General features: G+C 30.1%; 2 protein-coding genes across 2 annotated transcripts; both read left to right on the top strand.

Moving 5' to 3' along the window:
* The first annotated feature begins 1,547 nt into the window (after positions 1–1,547).
* LOC109795073 (uncharacterized) lies at positions 1,548–6,167 on the top strand. The gene is made up of 10 exons (XM_020354483.3): positions 1,548–2,270; positions 2,377–2,514; positions 2,800–2,988; positions 4,031–4,168; positions 4,259–4,380; positions 4,504–4,636; positions 4,743–4,872; positions 5,022–5,101; positions 5,220–5,354; positions 5,576–6,167. Exons 1-10 carry the CDS (start codon positions 1,764–1,766, stop codon positions 5,798–5,800), a joined length of 1,797 nt encoding a protein of 598 aa, XP_020210072.1. The 5' UTR covers positions 1,548–1,763; the 3' UTR covers positions 5,801–6,167.
* Positions 6,168–11,965: 5,798 nt separating this feature from the next.
* On the top strand, positions 11,966–13,401 carry LOC109795291 (protein RSI-1). The gene is made up of 3 exons (XM_020354746.3): positions 11,966–12,121; positions 12,255–12,288; positions 12,849–13,401. Exons 1-3 carry the CDS (start codon positions 12,038–12,040, stop codon positions 13,028–13,030), a joined length of 300 nt encoding a protein of 99 aa, XP_020210335.1. The 5' UTR covers positions 11,966–12,037; the 3' UTR covers positions 13,031–13,401.
* Positions 13,402–21,767: the final 8,366 nt, after the last annotated feature.

Raw genomic sequence — 21,767 nt, 5'->3', positions numbered from 1 at the left:
ACTTTAATATTATTATTAGTTTTCAATTATTTAATTTACTTTTAACATTGCATTTTTTAAAAATATTATAATTTACTTAAATGCTTATAGACACTTATATCTATAACTACTATTTTTTTCTTCTACAATTCACATGATGAAATTTCATTTTATATAACTAAGAAATTTATAATAAATAAATAATTAATATTTGTGTATAAAAATATATTATATATAAAATTTATAATAAATATTTTTTTATCATATAAATTATATTTTAATTTTATAATATATAATTTATAATTTTATATCATGACAAAAAATTTTTTAGCAATTGATAATTTTTTTAAAATATTAAAATTTAAATTTAAAATAAAAATGAGAAAGATAAATTTAAATTAGAAGGGTTAGAAAGTTAAAAAAATTTCTCAAAATATATCATTAAAGAACAATAAATTTAAAAAATTATGTTAAAAACTAATTTCTAAAAATATGATTGCATAATTTAATATAATTATTCTAATTATGGCAAAAGAGGAAAATAGAATGAATTATTATTAATTTTTAATATATATATATATATAGATATATATATATATATATTATCACTACATAAAAATTACATATTATTTAAGATAAAAAGTTATGAAAAATATAAAAGAAAATCCTAACCTCGTTTAACAATAAACGTTCTGCTGTATAATGACGTATAAAATTAACGCACTATAATTCTAAATAACTATTTTAATTTAATACATAAAATGTAAGTATTAGATAAAATTGAAAAAAATAGTTTTAATGCTATGTTGAAAAATGAAAAAAGTCATTTTGTTTAAAGGGTTAAAATTTCAATCAACTTAAAATAAAAATAATATTACGTAAATGTTGTGTAATATATATTTTATTATAATTAATAAATTTAGATTATAATAAGACATATTTAGCCATTAAAATTAACTTAATGATTCAATGGAGAGAAATTAAGATAATTAAAATTATAAAAAATATATTTAATCTTCATTATGATTATTTTTATAATTTTTTCTAAAATAATAAGACATAATTTGATATAAAATACAATTTCATATAAGATAAAAGGGAATCAATAACATCTTTCATTACTATTAGTAAAAATATAGATTGCGATCTCCCACAATTAATTTTGATATATTGTGTAATATTTGACAGGTCAAGTTTTTCTTCTTCTTTTTATGGAGATTAAAAAAAATTAATTACAGAAACAATTTCTCTAAAAAAAAAATTCATTCTTCTTCTCCGGTGAGATCTGGAAGTTATTTTATGAGATTCTTTTTCTCGACAATATTAAATATGAATTTTTTATTATTAAATTATTGAAGATGAAATATTTATAAAAGGATAAAATTGAAATAAATATTTAATATTTATTTATTTGTTAAAGGCTGAAAAGTCAAAGAAATTGAAGTGGAAAATTAAACTGGTTTTAATTTTGGTTCAAACGGTTACGGAGAAAGTAATAACGCAACGGATAAGATGATAACATAAGACTAAGAGTAATAGAAATGCAATGTCGTAATTGAGACGATGTGAAAGTGAAAAAGCAGAGCGAAAGACGCACGTGTCTTTTTTCACACATGAGATTGAGATGAGAGAGAGAGACTCTTTCTAGTTTCTAGTTTCTAGTTCAATGTCATCATCTTCTTCTCCTTCTTAAATCTTAATTAATTTCTCTCTCTCTCTCTCTCTCTCTGCCGCGATCTCGCTCCAACGACGCCGTTTCGATCTTCTTCTGCGTCGATTCAAACATGGATGAGACTTCGGCTCTCATCGAAGCCATTCTCAGGGAGCAGGAGGAAGAAGAAGAAGCTTACAGAAGAAGGAACCACGCCACCACTACCAAAAACGATAACAACGACTGGCAAACGGTGTCGTATCACAAGCGCAACCGCAACACCAACAACAACAAGTCCCAGTCCAAGCACCCACTCGCCCACGCCAATTCCGCCGCCGATCCTTCCTCCGACGTCTTCAGCTCCCTCCACCGCCACTCCGAGGACCGCCGCCGCCGCCTCCTCGAGGCGCAGTACGCTGCGGAGGCGCCGGCCGCCGACGCCGCGCCGAGCAGATCGAAGCGGCATTCCGACGACGAAGACGACGGAGATGCGGAGCTGGAGGCCGGCGCCGATCAGGACGGCTCCTCCGGGGTGAAGAAGCCGAAGCAGAAGAAGCCGAAGAAGCCGAAGGTGACGGTGGCGGAAGCTGCTTCCAGAATCGGCGCCGATGATCTCGCCGCGTTTCTCGCTGAAATTACTGTGAGTGTTTTCAATCTATTCGTGGTTGATCTGATGTTGTTTAGTTTCGTTTGTTGTTCGTTGTTCGTTGAATGTGATGAGGAGGAATGAATCGCGTTTTGCGCAGGCTTCGTATGAATCGCAGCAGGATATTATGCTGATGAGATTTGCTGATTACTTCGGCCGCGCGTTCTCGTCGGTGAGTGGAGCTCAGTTTCCATGGTTGAAGACGTTCAAAGAGTCCACCGTTGCGAAGATTGTTGATGTGAGTAATTCACTATTTCTATTCTATATTTTTTTTAAGCGTAATTGGAATAAGATTAAGCGAAAGAAGTACGGTTCTGTGATGCGCGCGACTTTTGGTAATAATGTATAGAATTCTGAATTGCATGAGTATGCTCCGATCTGATTATGTTATTTTAGACTGTTCGTGAAAAAATGTTGCTGAAGTTTCTGTAATGATCTTTATGGTCGTTGTTGTTTTCGATGGTAGTGGTACTTGCTCAGTGATTATTGTTAGTGTTGCTTACAACTCTACTTTGCCCAACAGATCCCTCTTGTGCATATATCGGAGGATATTTACAAAATATCAGCGGAATGGATCGGTCACAGATCATATGATGCACTTGGTTCGTTTGTGCTATGGTCGTTGGACAGCATTCTTGCAGACCTTGCCAGTCACCAGGGAGTTGTTAAGGGATCAAAGAAGGTGGTCCAGCAATCATCATCGAAATCTCAGGTACCCTTTGAAATCATGCCATTACATGCCCCCCAATTTGACGTAGTCACGTAGGTCTATATATATATGTATTTGCTTTTTATACGGTACAAAAAGAAATTTTGCTTCTTTGTTGATTTGTGTCTCCCTATGGGCAAGTACTTATACCTGTGAGAGATGGTAAATAGTTGGTTCTGTTGATTCAGTTTGCTGACAGCCTGACACCACCTAGTGAGTTAAAATTTTGTTGTATGTTGTTATTGCCTCTTAGGATGTTATTGATAATGAAAAGTTTTTTTGACTTTTTCGTTTATTCTTTACTGTGGACTTTTATAGATGACTGTTATTCAACTTTGAATTTCTCCTTAGTTTAGTTTCTTTACTAAGTTATTCCCTGTTTAATATGAAATATAGAAATATTTCAAGATAAAATGACCAATTCTTAAGTCTGTCTTAGATCTTGAAATTTTTTGTTGTGGTTCCTTAGCTTTGTTAGCAACTGAGATTGACTAGTTTGTCAAACTGTGAAATTGGGTTATTTATTTTAAGTGTCCTACGAGACTGAACAGCTATGCATTAAGATTTTAGGATAACAAGGATATGTGGTAGAGGCCGAGAGGGGAAGTTTGGATGTGAGTTATACCTCCTTGGACAGTCTTCTATTATAGAATTTTTGGGATGAAGCCAGATATCAATATCAATAAGGAAAATTTGTGAAGGAGGCCCTCTCAATAAACTTCTTGGTGTTCTAGCCTTCTAGGATCAACTTGGCTCTTGACTGACTCTTTTCTATGAAATTTGTTTTTATATATATATGTATGTATGTGTGTGTGTGTGTATATATATATAATATATATATATATATATATATATATATATATTTTCCCCCCCTACTTATTGATGATTGCTACATGCCCCCAAATTTGATTGGATGTTTATAAACTTTTTTAATATCAGTAAAAAAAATATGTTAATTTAATGTTGTAATGACATGTTAATTTGAGCTATAACATATTATTGAGTGAATATTTGGTGTGACTATTGTATATCGCTTGAACTACAGGTTGCCATATTTGTGGTTTTAGCAATGGTGCTTCGACGAAAACCTGATGTCATGATTAATTTATTGCCAATAATGAAGGAGAGTCAAAAATATCAAGGACAGGATAAACTCCCTCTCATAGTTTGGGTGATAACTCAGGTGAACTTTTCAACATGATTTTGTTCTCTCACCCTAAACACTCGTGAAGATTATTTATATGGATTTGTAACTTGATTTTGATTTGTGTAGGCTTCTCAAGGGGATCTAGTAATGGGGTTGTACTTGTGGGTATCTCTTCTCTTGCCCATGCTGAGTGCGAAGTCTGGTTGCAATCCACAGTCAAGAGACTTGATATTACAGTTGGTTGAGAGGTCAGGAACCTTTGTGATTCAACACTAACCTTCCCTTATTTATTGCAACTACGGCAGAATTTCTAGCTGATCCTTCTTGCCTTTAATGGTTTGTTTCCATTTATTCTTTCTTTTTTGAAATAGAATTATCGCATTTCCTAAAGCTCGTTCTATCTTGCTGAATGGGGCTGTCAGAAAGGGTGAGCGTGTTGTACCCCCATGGGCTCTTGATTCTCTATTGAGAGTTACTTTCCTTCTTCCTTCAGCCCGGATCAAGGTAGAATTTTTTTAATAGATTCTTGTGTATATTCTAATCACTTGCATTGCAATAGTTGGTTTATCTGAGATACTCTTCTGGTATATGTATTTGTATGTTTTATTAGGCCACTGAAAGATTTGAAGCTGTTTATCCAACATTGAGAGAGGTTGCCCTTGCTGGGACACCTGAAAGTAAAGCAATAAAGCATCTTGCACAACAGATACTAAGCTTTGCAATTAAAGCTGCGGGAGAAGGTAATGTTTAGTAAATATAGATTGTCATCAACTATCCCATTTGCGCATGTTATTTTCTTTTTGCAAATTGCGGTTTGTATTATTAAGAGTTGAAGGACTTGGTGTTGTACTTTTGTGTGAAAACTTAAATGCTGGAGCCTTTTTTACAGCCAATCCTGACCTATCAAAGGAGGCAAGCGACATTTTTATTTGGTGTTTGTCTCAGAACCCCGAATGTTACAAACAATGGGTGAGTACAAGGAAATGATATTTAATAGTTTTTCTTTTCATTTGTTTCCTACACTCTTTTTTCCTAGTGACTCCTTTCCTACTTGCTAACACAGACATGTATTTAATACTGGGAACAGGATTTGCTTTATATGGATAACCTTGTAGCAAGTGTTAATGTTTTGAGAAAACTTTCTGGTGAATGGAAGGAATACCTTGTCAAACATCCTAATCTTGATTCTTTGAGGGAAACTCTTAAGAGCTTCAGTCAAAAGGTAAACTATTTTCTTCTTTAGTAAATACAGTCGCACGATGGTTTGAGAAACTCACTTTCTAACTGCAATGCTGCATGTTATGTAAATCTGTCTGAATGCACGTTGAAGCCTTGGTCTATTTTACATGTTCTTGTTGAGGATGCGTCTTATTTTGAACCTAAATTTACTATATTTGTAACTTGCAAGAAAAAGTAATGGCATATCTCAATCTGTCTTTATAGAATGAAAAGGAGTTGGCTAAGGTGGATGATGGTGCTCGCCATGCATTATTGAAGGATGCAGACAAGTACTGCAAAATCATTTTGGGGCGATTGTCACAAGGCCATGGATGCATGAAAAGCATGGCAGTTTTTTCTGTTGTTCTTGCTGTTGGAGCCGTTTTCTTGTCCCAGAACATGCATTTATGGGATTATAATAAATTGACAGAGATGTTGAACCTCTCCTAGGTTGAGAGAGTTATCCTGTGGCTCACTCGGTTCTTATGCCCGGCGTGAATGACTTCAGCCAAACTAATAGTGAGGTGTGATGAGGAATATTTAATTTATTCCAGTCTTCGACATAGTGAAATTAAACAAGAAATAGGAGGAACAAAGCCATGGAAGCTTGTGCTGGCCATTTATATAGGTGTTGATGTGTGTTCTCAAATTTTAGGTCAATTTGAAAATTTCTTTCTTAAATTTTTTTTATAGTGGCTTGTTATATATTGATTTTCAGATAAAGTGCCGAAGGGCTATAGAGAAATGCAAATCAAGGAGAAATCAAGATGTGCTTGAAAGCAAATTTTGAAGTATTTAAATTCTTATTTGTTCTGAATTTAGTTTGTTACATATATTACTGTTATATTTACAATCTTTGGGCTTAAATTAGCGTTTGAATCAGCTATGAAAAATAAATGTTTTTTATATAATGCCTTTTCTTTTCTCTCTTTAAACTTACTTTTCGAAATACTTAACAACGTATTTCATAGTATACATTACTCAAATTATAATTTTCCATTTGGAATATCCTTTTTCAGAAGATGCGCTATAAATGTAATACTGTAATAGCTTAATTACGAAAGTTCATCCAAGTGTTAGAAATTAGAATATACAGTATTATATGTTCGTTTATGTAAATATAGTTTTTTGATCTTGTTTTTGTAAGAATAATCTGTCCAACAATATTTAGGAGATAAGACTGGTTTAAAAAGTTCACTTTCACCTACTCTCAGTTATACTAGTTTGACTGACCCTAACAAGGAGATAGGTGAGCCATTACACAAGTAGTAATAATGTGGTATGAATCGATATCCCGAGGATCTCATTCATTACTTGTAACAAAAAGGGAAAGAAAGTAGGGAAAAGTGGTCTAGATTCTTTTTGAAGAAAATGGTTCCTAGTTTACGAGAATGCAAGAATTTTCTTGAAGGCATGATTTTTTTTTTCTCGTATATTAATTTTAAAACAACCCCAGTGAACATATTTATTTATAACCAGTCAGCATCACACCCTAGTACCCCCCCCCCTAAACCTTCGTTTCATTTCATTTTTTAGTGTTATTTCTAAGGTATTGTTTATTTTCGCTGATTTACTGTTCACGACGAATGAAAGGCGAAGAAAGTAGACGTTTGTTTCTGTTGATTTGCGAAGAAAGAAAGGCGAAGAAAAGCAGGAGAAGCTCCGTTGCCGTCCTCGTGCTTTTGCGAAGAAAAAAGATAAAAGCCATGTAAGATTTGAGAAAACCCGATAATATCCCTGTCCCATGCATGCAGAGACTGTGCCATTGTAGATAAGCTTCATTTCTTTATGCATGAAGGAGGATAGGAATGAAGCATAATCGATTATGCATGACACATAATCGATTATGTATGCCAGCCCATAATCGATTATGTGCCATACATAATCAATTATGTTGGCATATTTTCGCTTCCAGGCGAAATCAGAACGGGTCATTCCAACACTGGATTTTATGAGCAATATGTGAACTCAGAACGGGTCGTTCCACTTTGGGACGGGACGTTCTACTTTGGGAACGGACCGTTCCACACATGGCCGTTGTGAGTTAATTTGTAATCCAGAACGAGCCGTTCTGGTCTGAGAACGGGTCGTTCTAGATATAAAATAATGTTAAAAAATATAATTATCATAATATATTTTGTTATTATTATTTATTATTATAAATATTATTATTATTATCATTATTATTAATATTATTATTATTTATGATAATTAGTATCATTATTATTTATTATGATTCTTATTATTTTTCTAATATTTATTATTATTATTATCATTATTTATTATTTTTTTAATAAATTATACCTATTAATATAATTTTATTGTAATTATTATTATTTACAATAAATAATATTATACTCATTTTTAATCTAAGGGTAAAAGTGTAAATTATATATTCATCTATTAAATTTTTAATTTTTATTTATCATTAAATTTAAAGCAAATATTTAAATTAAATTATTTTTAAATTAAGATTTTATATTTATTTTTTTAGTTAAAATTTTTATTTATCTTTTAATTATAATAATTATAAACTTTTTTAACCTAAGGGTAAAATAGTAATCTTACAAAATCATTAATTAAAAAATTTATTTTTATCTATCACATCAATCAATTCACTCAGAAACTTTCACAAACTTTCTCTGCACTTTCCACTCACTTTCCCTTCAAATCCCTCTTTTTCCACTCCCTCTTTTCCATCCTCAAATCCAAACAAAGCCTAAAAGTGTTCATTTCTATTTTTATTTTTTAATCAGAAAATTGTCACTTATTTTTAAATTTTTTTATATAGATTTGTACAGAAAATAAAGAAAAAGAATTTATTTTAACATTTCCTGAACAAATATTTGAAACACATGAAACAAGTTGAAAATAAAAGTAGGAATTTTGTAATTAAAATGTGAAATTAGGAAATTAAAACATAAATAAACTAAATTATTATTATTTTCTAAACAATTTTGAAGTTAACTTTCTCATGTTTAACTTATTATTAAAAAAATAACATTGTTTCTTAAAAAAAATTATTTATGTTTTTTACAAAATTATTCTCACTGGGAGGTGAAAATGTAACTTATTTGAATTGAAAGAAAATTTTTAATAAGGTAAAAAACCTCATTTCCTTCCTAAACTCATTTAATGTGGGGAAAGTTTTATTAAAACTAAAAGTAAGAATATTTGATTCTTAAGATCATAATTATCAGAATTAATAATGAAATCATGATTTATTGGCATGAAAAGATTCTCCTTTTACCAAATCAACCTTAAAAGGAAATTAATGGTTTACTTCAGCTACAGTATTATTTATCGGATCATAAAGGACTGTTTCTCCTCCAAGAAAGGGAATTGCAGGAATCATTTTTGGGCTCTGATTTAAGTTGACCAGGCCAACCACTCTAACACACTAGCAGAGTATAGAAAGTGCGTTTTAACACATTCAACAATAAGCCGCCCAAAGTGTCGAGTGTTGACCAACCTTGTACGTGATATGCATAAGTGCATCATCATTAGTGGAGATGCATTTAATTTACCAACATTTTTCTCGGAACAAAACTTAAGGAAATCAGTGGTGTTTTCAATTCATGAAGAGCATAGCATAAATGAAAGGAAAATGTTTGATGAACATCAAAAAGGATTTTGGGTGGTGTCATTGAGGAAAAATTATTAGTTAGTCAAGAATTACCAAGTGTCTATGGTCTCAACCAACTACTCCATAACATGTATTTAAGTTTTAACTAATGAGAAAATAATTATTATATTTGATTACATGTCACATACAGATTAGTTATTGATCATGTGATCCAGAATCACCTAATAACTTCTTGATTTTGAAAAATTTATATGTGACAAAGATGAAAAGAGAGGATTCAATAGAGATTATTATATATGATATTAAAAGTAGTGACAACTTTTCTATGTTGAAATAATGGAATCATGTATGTTCAAATGCAAATATGCAATGCCCCAAGAATAATCTTCTCTATGCTCTTGATTATACAATTTACTTGTAGCATTGTTGTCGATGTGAAGATTAATACTACAATGCTGTAACATATTAACTGCGAATATTATTGAAGTGAATATTTAGGTAATATCTTTAACCATTTGTTCACAAAGATCTTAACATGTCAAATAATTATCCAAAAAAGTACCCAGTTTTTTTTAATATTTTTATTTTAATCTTATTATTCTCCATCACTATTCTTCATTTTCAACGTATTTTCATCTATTGAAATAATATTAAATAAAGTTAAATTCGTAAATGTTATTTAAGAACATTATTTTTAATATATGGGTTCATTTAGGCCTTGTCTTAGCCACAAGATGCTTCTTCATACATTAAAAATTTTAGTGCTTCCCTATAAAGGGTTACAGCAGCATTAAAATTTTAGTGGTTTTTGCTGTGATATTATCATTTTGATTGAACTAGTTGTTATTTGATATAAAATTTACATAATTATTTTATACATTATAATATCTTGATTGATTGTCTTCTCTTTGTTGATTAATGCTTTTTCTGAGCGATTTCCTCCAGGCACCCTATAATTTTCATGTTGGTGACATTTTCAACTTGCACAAATTAAGAGCTGAAGATAAATTGTAAGTTTGTATATATATTTCATTCTCCTTTGATAACAAAATAATTAAATGTTCAAAGGTTTATGCTTAAATTAAAGATGAAAGAATATAAATGAGCTTTTGTTTTCTGATATCATATCTTTTGTAAACATGGTGCACCAAGCTGACATATTTATAAAAAAAAAATGAAATAATAAGAGAAAAATATGCTGAGCATCCATTATTGTTCTAAACACACATCAACATCATGTGGCAAGTTTGCAGACAAAGAAGCTGAATGAACCAAATGCAAAAACCTGAATGATGTGATAATTGATTTCCTTCTTCACACTAGAACCCAAAATGAGGATTAGCCTTGGATTAATTTTTGAACTTTCTCAAAATTCTCCCCATATAGAACAGATGCATTAATTAATCTCTTAAAAAATCCAATAATTCATATTGCATACAACAGTAAAATGCATGTTCACTCACATGTCCATCCGTGCACGAGGACATCAATTGGGATCAAAGAAAAGAAAAAAGGAAATTTGGGCCCCATAAAAGGTAATAATAATATAAACGTTGAATTTAATTGAGTTCAATTTCCCCAATTAAATTTCTTCCAGCTTTCCATTATCGCTACTTGTGGGCTTGGCTCTTCATTATCGCTACTTGCTCCAATTTTCTCTTCTCCTTTTGAGTGTGGGCCGCGCCCACTTGAGTTCCTCATCCATTAGGTTTTTATAATCTATTAGAATTAGAATTATAATGATGATAATTTTTAAAATTTTAATGATAATAAGATTTGAATATTAAATTTTTTTAAATATAAAATTATATATATATATATATATAACTCCAAATGCAATTTAGTAAATCCAAATTAAGAATAAATTTTTTGTGCATCACTAAAAAAATTATAAATCATTGACATCATAAATTACTTCCTCTTATTTACAAATAAAGATAATGTTATCAATCTCATTTCTTTTTTGAAATCATCTATCTACAAAAATATTTCTATGCTTCTAAATTATACATGTTTATATGTCTCATGTAATTATATTGTATTTTCATATCTTTTAAAAAGCTTAGACATTTTATTAATACATATGGGTTATAGCCTTATAGGTGAAGTTTTTTTTTTTTTTGGGTACAATTATTGGAGAAGGTTTGATTTAGTTAAATAATTGTAGTAAAACAAATTTTTTTTAGGACAATAAAATAAAATTTGTCGTGAAACCATTTTTCCAGAAAAACAAAATCTGCTAATAATCCACGATTTTTTTTGTAACTACAAATGAAATCATTACAAATCAACCAATTCGTACTGTGTTTGCTTACTGCAAGGTACAGTTCGTCATCACTTGAGTATATTACTGTATATTGTTAAGTTGTATTGGAAAAATATCCATTAATTAATTAATTCTTGATACTAAATCAACGCATGCAACAGTAGAGTGAATGTTCATTCACATGTCCAACCGTACAAGAGGACACGAATTGGGATCGTAGAACAAAAAAAGAAATGTAGGGCCCATAAATTCTTTGACCTCATTGGTCTCCGATTAAAATTTTCATATATTACATTTCTAGTTCTTCGAATTATACAGTGCCGTGTCTTTTGTTACATTTGTTACTTAAATTGACATAATAACAATAATCTATTAAATACTTTGTAGTTTCAAAAACTAATACCTCATAATACATATTAACTCATACTTATTATTTTTAATTATTATTATTTGAAACAGTTATTTGAAACAGCTATTTACCTCATAATACATATTAACTCATAAATTGTAGTGATAATAACAACATAAAAAAAAAAAAGAAATGAAGATTGAAGAGGGACCTAGGAGCATGTTACTGAGTTGACAAAAGCAAATAAAAACAAATGTAACAAAAGACATGCCGCTGTTATCGCTCACTTTCTCTCAACCACCCTTTTCAATGCCTTAAACAACGCCAATTCTATTGCTAATTGATAATTCCTTTCTGTCTTCCAAATATTTTTCACTGTTACCTTTAATCATTTGGACCCTCTCTTATTCCTATATATATCCCTTCACTTTAATAACAAATATTCATTCTTCTCTTTTTACCTTGTTCACTTGACACATCATACCAATGGCAGGACCATCTTTGAGCCCTATCATGGTTGCCCTCTCTTTGCTTCTTTTGGTCACATTCTCTAATGTAGGCGTAGCTGAGGTACATACAACAATAACTCTTTCGCTTACCACATTCATCATATTCATAATCCTCTCTAGTACCAACTATTAACACATCAAAATACAACTCCACTTATTCTAACTAGCAAATTTTGTGTCTCATATTTTAACAGGCTTACACACGCAGTGGAACACTTCGACCGTCAGGTATGCAAGATCATTCTTTTTATTAATTACAATTATATTCACGGTATTAAAGTTTGAATCTAAGATCATATCATATATTTACTATTTCAATCCTCCCATTACTAGATCGACTTTAATCATTTTACAACATCACCTTCTTAAACTAAGAAAATATCAAAAATCCCTAAATTTATTGACTCAGTAATAAAGGTTTGGGTAGTATAAACATGATTTTTTATAAAAATTTGTAATCATTATTATAATACCTTTTGACAAACAAAAATCCTAAATTTAATAGCCTATTTTCATTTTGATTTTTAAATCTGTCAATATTAACATATTAGTTAATGGTCAATTTACTCTTTTAAAACTCATTTGACCTTTTTTAAACATTACAAACTAATATTACACATTCCATATTTACTTAGTTCAATGTGTGTCTCCAATTTTGCATATAAGAAGCAAATATTTTTATGTTTACCGGATCTAACTAGTAATCATATTACTTTAAGCTTTTAAGGGGTTTAACTATTATTAATGAATTTGTATGCTAAATGGTAATATTGTGATTAATTAAACAGATTGTAAGCCAAAGTGTACTTACCGTTGCTCTGCAACTTCACACAAGAAGCCATGCATGTTCTTTTGCCAGAAGTGTTGTGCCAAATGCCTATGCGTTCCTCCTGGCACATATGGCAACAAGCAAGTGTGCCCTTGCTACAACAGCTGGAAGACAAAGGAAGGAGGACCCAAATGCCCTTAAAACCCTTTCCTATTATATTCATACATATATATAAGCATAAGCAATGCTATTAATTGTATGGTAGCATGGGGGCACATTTTGTTATGTTCCCTTTGTTTTTTCATATATTAGTATACTTTATGTTTCCTTTATGTTTTCAGAGGGAAACTATTTTTTGCATATTGTATTTTGGGTACTCTACATATTTTAAATGTCTCTAAGGTAACCAGGCATTTGAGGGAGAGAAGAGCATGCTTCCCTTTGACAAACATGCATATTGAAAAATGTGTCTTTGGATTGTAATTGGGAAACGTTTCTCTCTTGTAACTTTTACCCAAATCATAGGGTGAAGTTCAAGCAAGTTAAAATCATAATTGCAAATTTTAGTGACACGATGGTTGGCATATAAACCATACAGGTTAAGTAGTCTGTAAATTTTGAAAGCTACGGTTAATGGTAAACTTTTTACAAAAATATTTCTTATGATTACATATCACAAAAATAATTATTGGTAAAGTTTAAAGATTTATGAAAGTAATATAAATTATTCATGTATGAAATTAGAAAAAGAGCTAAGATTACTAGATATATTAGCAAAATGAGAAATGTTATCGATATATTAACAAAATATTCATGTATCCAATTAGAAAAAGAACAAATCACTTAGTTTAAAACAACCTTGATTTGAACTTCAATTTAAAAAAAAATAATTAAGAAACTTGTAAATAAAGTCACAAAACATCCCATAAATTCATTTTTATGACAAATTAAACAGATAAACTAAATAGTCAACAATTTTAAATGAGTTACATTAATGGTACTTTAGATTGTATTATAGATAAATGCTTACACACTTTTTGACTTGATTTTTTGGCCACTTTATTTTAATTGGTTAAAATTTATTGGACAATATAAAAGTTAATAGGTTTTATAGTTTATCATTATAAAAAAAATTATCAAGTAATGACACATACTTTATAATAATACAATATTTGTTATTAAAAATTATCTTTACTTACACTATAAATATAATATATAGTAATATATTGTTAAAAAATATAAATATAAATTATAGTGACACACAATATATGTTATTGAATCTTATTCAAAATGAACATTAAAATTATATATAATTATATGTGAAAAAGATTTATATTTACATATATTATATATATAGTGATACTTTTGTATGGTGTATTTAAGGATTTTATTTTTTTTACTATGTGTGTAACGACCCAGCTAGTCACTACACACGGCACATCACACAGGAAACATCAGACAGATAGAACAAGTATATAATATGAATCTAGAATATATGTATATACAAGGTTACAATCCGGCTAGAGTTAGAGTGTACAACAAAATACATCAAAGCTACTACACCCAGTAGCTAAAACAACAAAACATTTACACAGATCAGCTCCGTCTGTCAGCCATGGACCTACCGCCAGCCACCAACCTATCCCTGCTCTGCTCCCATACATAGTATGATCATTGCAGTCCAAACATCATGGAGACAACAAAGGGTAAGCTAGTGTAAAGAAATCGACATACATACATAAATATGTAAATAAAAGCATCTACAGCTATCAGCACACCCGTACAGCTTATACTACACCACAACAAATTCAGCAATATCAGCACCGCTCAGCACTATAACAACACCACAATATTGGCTAACAGCACCGACATAGCGGCTATAACAGCACTATAATAGTGGCTAACAACACCGACATAGCGGCTATAACAGCGCCGACATAGCGACTATAACAGCACCACGATAGTGGCTAAACACAGCATACAGCTCAGCAATAAACAACACAGCAAAACAACTCACAGCACAGCACAACAAAATCAGCATACAACACAACTAAGTAGTATTTAACACAGCTTACTACTCAAAACTCAGCTCATCATTCTAGAGCACAACCATATTATAAATCAACATTTAAAATCATCAATAACAGCCCAGCTCAGCATAGCGATATACATCTATTACAACTTAACATCATTTTTTTTAGCATTTACACCTAGTCAGCACAACATATTTATCAATTACATCTCAGTTCAGCAATTACAGCATAATTCAACAACTATCAGCATATCATTCAGCTCGACTCAAACAATAAGGTTCAGCATTAGCATCACACAGCACAACACAACTTTTCATCACACGACATTGACACCATTAATCAGCATAAAACCATATTATCAGCAAATTCAGCATATAACTTCACATTCTCATACGCGCCCGGCACACTCATGGTCGCGCCCGGCGTGACACAACCAGAGGGCTCCAGGGCCAGCGCGCCCGACACAAGCGTGCCTGCGCCCGGCGAGACTTAGCCAGAGAGTCCAAAGCTCTCTCGCGCCTGGCGCAATACCCAATTGCGCCCAGTGCAGGCCAGGCAGAGACTCCAAGGAGTCTCACACGCCCGGCGTGCCCCAACCCGCGCCCAGCGCAGGCAAGGCAGAGACCTCCCTTGGTCTCGCGCCCAGCGCAAACCAAATTGCGCCCAGCGCCCTCGAGGCAGAGACTCCCAAGGAGTCTCACGCCCAACGCGACAAGGGCCGCGCTTAGTGCAACACATCAATATCATCATTCAGCTCAATAACATTCATCATTAACAGCTTAAAACAACATGATCAACAACTTCACAACGTACAACATGTTCAACACATAATACGACCCAACCATCTTGTTTACAACTCATCTATCTTGTCAAATTACTCACCCAAACAACACCAATACACCTAAGCACCTAAAACAACTTTCAACTTAACCAAATCACTAAAAGTGAAATGGTAGCTTTCACAGAAAATAGCGCATCAGGAGTTATACTACTCCTACCATACTCATCCTTATCTCATATGAAAGATAAGAAGATTTCCTAAAACTCTCATGAAGACACCAAGTCCTAATTCCTTCATCTACCTTGTTAAAAATTCTAAAAACCGCAACAACTATAAGTAATGCTAGCAGCTTGACCCCTCTTCACTAAAACAGTCATATCTAGAGTTCTAAAACTCTTTTTTGGGTGATTCCAGCGCCATTGAAAAGCTAACATCCAAGACTACAACTTTCATGAAGACTATAAAGTCCAATTCTGAAAATCAAATGCACGACCGGCGCATTAAAAGCGAGCCCGGCGCAATTCTCAACCAGAGACCTACAGAGGTCTATTGCGCCCGACGTGGTTCTCCTCGTGCCCAACGCGATTCACCCAGAGATTTCCCATTTCAAATCACGCCCGACGCGAAGAACTGCGCCCGGCGCAAATTCAAACAGAAACTCTTACCTACTTCGAAAATTTCATCAAAACCTGCGAAAAATACTAGGAAACCAACATGCAAACCATCCAAAAGTTTACACTTCCATCAAACATCAAGAAAAATAGCTCATTTTCAACATGCATCCAAAATCAAGGGAAAACCCCAAAATTTCACCCAACCCCGAAAAACCCCGAAAACTAGTTTTTCTTAAATCTCAGCCAAAGATCAACCACCAACAAACAGCAAATGAGTTTCTAAGACTCATTCTCAACCAAAAACAGCAAAGTAACTAGCTTCCCTTACCTCGGTGAAGAATCCGAGCTTCGGGATCGCGGAGAATGGAGAAGAAGATCGGAAAAGATGGTGAACGGAGGAGGAAGAAGGAAATCCGTGCGTCCACAAGTTCTTCCACCTACTCAGCAACCAAGCTTACCACAGCCACCACAAAGAAGAAGGAATCAGCCACCAGGAAAGGAGAGAAAAGGAAATGAGAGTGAGTGAGAGTGAAAGAGTGAAAATGAGGGGGGAGAAAAAGAGAAAGAGGGAAGGGTCTCACAATGTGATTTTCAATAAACTTCAAATAATAAAAAGAGTATATTAAGAAAAATATGTTAAAAAATTGTATTGTTAGGATTCCTTGGCTAATCTACGTGGGTCGTGAATAAAACGGTTGTGGCCCACGACCGATCCATTTGCTTAACTGTCCACACAAGTAACAAAATCAAGTGGATATCCTTTTTATAAAATAAAAAAAAAACAATTATAATTAAATAATAAAACTATACAAATGTGTTGTGATGTGTGTGCGAATGAATAGGTTGTCATACGTGTACTCTCAAAATATCAATCAAGTAATTCAACTGATCACTATTCACATGTGATTATGGGCTTTTTTTTTTCTTATATAAACTTTTTTTTGAATAAAATAGCATTTTTTTTTACTTTTTCATGTGTTTCTTCAATTTTTTTTTACAATAAACAATATTATGATTTTTTTTATAAAAAAAAATACTATCTATGTTTTTAGTTATTTTTTTAAAAATATTTTATTTAAAAATACTTTTTTTAAGTTTAAACAAACAAACTATATATCTGATGCTTATTAAAAATATATTTGACCAGTAATTTTATACATCACAAACTAATAATTATTATAAAAAGTACACATTCATTGAACTCTATTTATGAAGAAAAAGTGCATAATGAAAGGAGAGAAAAATCAAGAGACCGAATTGAATAGATTGCTAAGACATATAGGTGAGTATTTATTTGAGAGTGGTTGGTTGTATCTTAATTTTTTATTTTGTTGAATTGGGCCGTTTGAATGATGTTAATTTTCACTAGCTGGTTACACCCCTCTATCGATTTGGACCAACTAAAGCCCAAGTGGATCCACTTTCTGATTGCTCAAGTTGGTTCCATCTATTGGGTGAGAAGAAGCACCTCGTTTTAACCCTAAATGGGCTCTAGCTGTTGCCCAAACTCCTAGCCTAGGTCAACCACTCAATTGCTCTTAGACATGTCACCCTTACTTTTTTTTTTCAAAATTTTTCTTAAATATTTTTTAATTTTTTTAAAAATGAATTTTATTCTCAAAAGCTATATATTCTTTATGCACTGATTTTCCTTCACTCCTTTTCTTCTTGTTACTCTATTATTCTTTGATCATTCTTCATGTGTTTGTATTTTATTTATTATTTTTTTTCTCCAACAATGAAGACATCGACCGAATTCATTTTTATTATTTTTTAAATTATATTTTTTGTATTCCTATTTTTGATATTTTTTAAATTCTAATTTTCACTTTATATTTAATATGGGATATTAATTGTGAATTTTATAAAGAAATCGTTTTCAAATGTATAATTTATTAATTTTATGATAATTATTTATAAAAAATATATATAGTTCTTATTATTATTATTTTGAAATTATGTTTTTTTTCTTCTTAAAATATACTTTTAGAGAGTAGAAGAGTAAAAACATTTCTTTTTCTATAAATATATTTTTACTTTGAGAATTTGAAATTTCAAAGACTTCTATTTGAAAAGTAATTTTTGGAAGTATATAAAAGTTAATTAATATATAAAGTCAAATATATATACTGAAACGCTATTGCAGCTAGTGATATTTATATACATATTAATGAAAAAAATCTAATAATTACTCTTGCAACATTTGAGAATTCAAAGTGATTATACTACAGTTTTCACACTTTAACAAAGGTAGAGAACCAGAGATACTTGATAAAAGTGACCAAGAGATTTGTCTGTTTTCTTCTTCAAACACCAATAAGATTATCTTCCACACCTAAAATTCCCTACTTCAACACTTGGTCAGAACTTGAACTAACCCACAATTTCTTTCTCTTTCCTGACTTAAATAACTTACTTTATGTTTTTATTTTATTTAACATAATATGAAAAAAAATAACTAATGGAAATATAAAGAAAAATGTAGACTTAACAATCATATGATTAATGTATAAAATATAACAAGGTTGTACACTTGTTTTAATATAAGGAGAACGGAATTGTTTTAATAAATAGGCAGATTAAAACATACTTGACACATAACTTGAATCCTCTTGGTGATCTTCAACATGGTCAAGGTAGATGATTTTTCAAAGACTTAGAAGGACACAAAAAAACTATAGTCTATACATATAACTATAAAATTAAAAAATATATATATATAATTAAATTATTTAAGAAAAATATTATAAAAAATTAATTATCACCAATTATTCAATTAATAGATAATGTTTCTATTTTTCAAATAAAATCTATCCACGATTTAGAAAAAAATGATGCACCAATTTTTAGAAAATAAATTATATAAAGAAAAAAATGTGATATATAATATATTATTGATTTATTTCTTTTTATTTTTCTTAATTTGAACCTCTCATTATTAATAAGTAAAGATTATTTTGAACTTTCTCTCTTTCCATTTATTTTTGATTCATTTGATTTTTTTTTACTTATCTCTATAAAATTAATGATTTTGATTTTGATCTTTATAAGATTTTTTTTTATCATTCTAAAATTTATAAATATTATTTTTTATCATTGTAAAATGAGTAAATTTTGATTTTGATCCCTATTAAATATTTTTTTTTGTTTTCATCGCTCTAAAATCTAAACTAACCATTTTTAGTTTCTAATGATATTTTAAGATGAATAAATAACATTTATTTTAAAGACTTATAAATTTTTTTAGAGGTGTTAAATATAATATGATATAAATAATGATTGTAAGTAACACTTAAGACGGTTACTTTATTTTTTAATAAATAAAAAGTAGTTAAAAAATAATCACATAAAAATAGGAATTAAAAACACTAGTTTTAATCTTATAGGGGTGAAAAATGAAGAATTTTTTTATAGAACGACTAAAATCAAAACTTGTTAATTTTATAGTAATTAAAAATATATTTAAGTCTATTTTCTTTATCATAATGTCTTCTACTATGTTAGAATCTTAATCAATTTGCAAATATCTATTTGTTAGTCATCACGAATTTCTTTGTGACATGTTGTCATTATTAATCTTTTTTCATTATAACAAATTGAGAGTTTAAGATAAAAGTTTAAAAATAAACAATTAAGTTATTTATTTGACTCATAGATTATAGTTTAGTATTTATTTTTGTTTGTACTTTTTAATTGTTTAAATTCGAACATGTTGTCTAGAAAATAACCTTATGATCATTTAAGATAAAAAAGTAATAAATAAATTAAAATTGATATTGAATCTCAAAAGGTGCTCTTAATATATTTTTTTAGTTAAACATATTGTGTTGGAATTATGTTACCTATAAAATAACTTTATGAAGAGGACTTGAAATCATGTTGTAAACATCTTGAAATTTATCTAAAACATTATAATTACTATGATCTTGGTGGTGGATTTTTTTTTAAAAATTAAAAATAATTGGAGAAATTTTAACAATCAAATCAAAACCAATCTTTTGGTTGCATATGGAATGAAGTTTTTCAAAATTGAAATAGTTAAAATCTTATATGCTACTACGTCACAAGCTAGATTGAATAGTTTTGCTCTAATTTCTTTTGATAATAATTTTTTAAAGAATCATGATTATAAATGAATTATAGATGATTTTGTAGTTAAAAAAATACAAGAATAATAATACTCAAATAATTATGAGGACATTATTTTTCGGTTCACCCAGAGCACCAAAAAATTTTGGGTTGACTTTGGTTCCCCCCATTTAGAAAGGGCCCAAAGAGGAAATATAAATATCAATAAAGCAACAATGACTTAAATATATTTTTATTCTCTCAAATTTGAATTAAATTTATTTTTAATCCTTTAAATTTAAAATTGTTCCTTTTGACCCTCTAATTTTCAAAAATATTATTTGAATTTTTAAATTTAAATTTTATTAAAAAATCTATTAAATAATATTATATAAAATTTACATACTGATATCTTTTTAGTGAAAACATCATATTAAACATAACTAATATTATATAATTGTCTCTATTTATCACTTTTTAATACATTATTAATGATTTAAAAAATAAAAATAAAATTTTTAAAAATTATAAAACTAAAAAAACAGTTTCAAATTTTCGAGACCAAAAACATATTCACCTTAAATTTGATATTTACCAAAAACATATTAAAAACATATTTAATCCAACTTTTTATACATGAAGAAAGCATCGTCTATGAAATTCCAGCAGTAGCCAATGGAAAATGCCTAGTAGTAGCAAAGGAGCCACCATCATTCTCAATGTTTAATGTACATTGTAAATTGATTAAAAAGATTCATTATAGTTAAAATTACATTACATGCTACCACATTTTCAATTCCACTTTTATTTTTTCAGAGAAAACGTTGAAAATAACTTTTTCTTAGAAAATATTTTTAATAATTCAACTAAACATATTTTTAATATTACTTTAAAAAAAATAGAAAACAATCAAACCAAACAACTTTTAAATATAAGTCAAATTTGTGCTAACGGTCAAGGTTTACGACCCAAATATTTCTCCAAATCATTTTTTAAATTGATACAGGTAATATCAATCAAAACCCAAATTAACAAAACTAATTGATTAACACTTATAATAATTAAGTCAACCAAGTATATAGAAGAAAAAACAAAATTCAATTGCTTGTTATAAGAAAAAAAAAATCGAGAATAATGATGGGCTCATGGTACTGAACCTACCTCATTATTTGAAATACCATCATAATCATTGATAAACCCCTTTAAAAGTTCAAACAATGCTTTAAGTTTAACCTACAAACAAATCATGTTATGTTATAATAAGAACTCGCACAAAAAACCAGTTAGGTTAATCTAACATACCTCTTTGTGAAGTAGAAATGCTTGTTCCATTTTTCATAATGTTCTTAATAGTAACAGTTACCATGACCTTAGTAGTTGGAATATCAAGGTTTCCATTATGAAACAATAACTTGAAAGCTTCAACGTAATCATAATATCAT

This window comes from Cajanus cajan, chromosome 9, assembly GCF_000230855.2.
Source record: "Cajanus cajan strain Asha chromosome 9, NIPB_CcT2T_4, whole genome shotgun sequence".
In the NCBI taxonomy this organism is placed as follows: Eukaryota; Viridiplantae; Streptophyta; class Magnoliopsida; order Fabales; family Fabaceae; genus Cajanus; species Cajanus cajan.
This window is presented reverse-complemented; position numbering and strand designations above follow the sequence as displayed.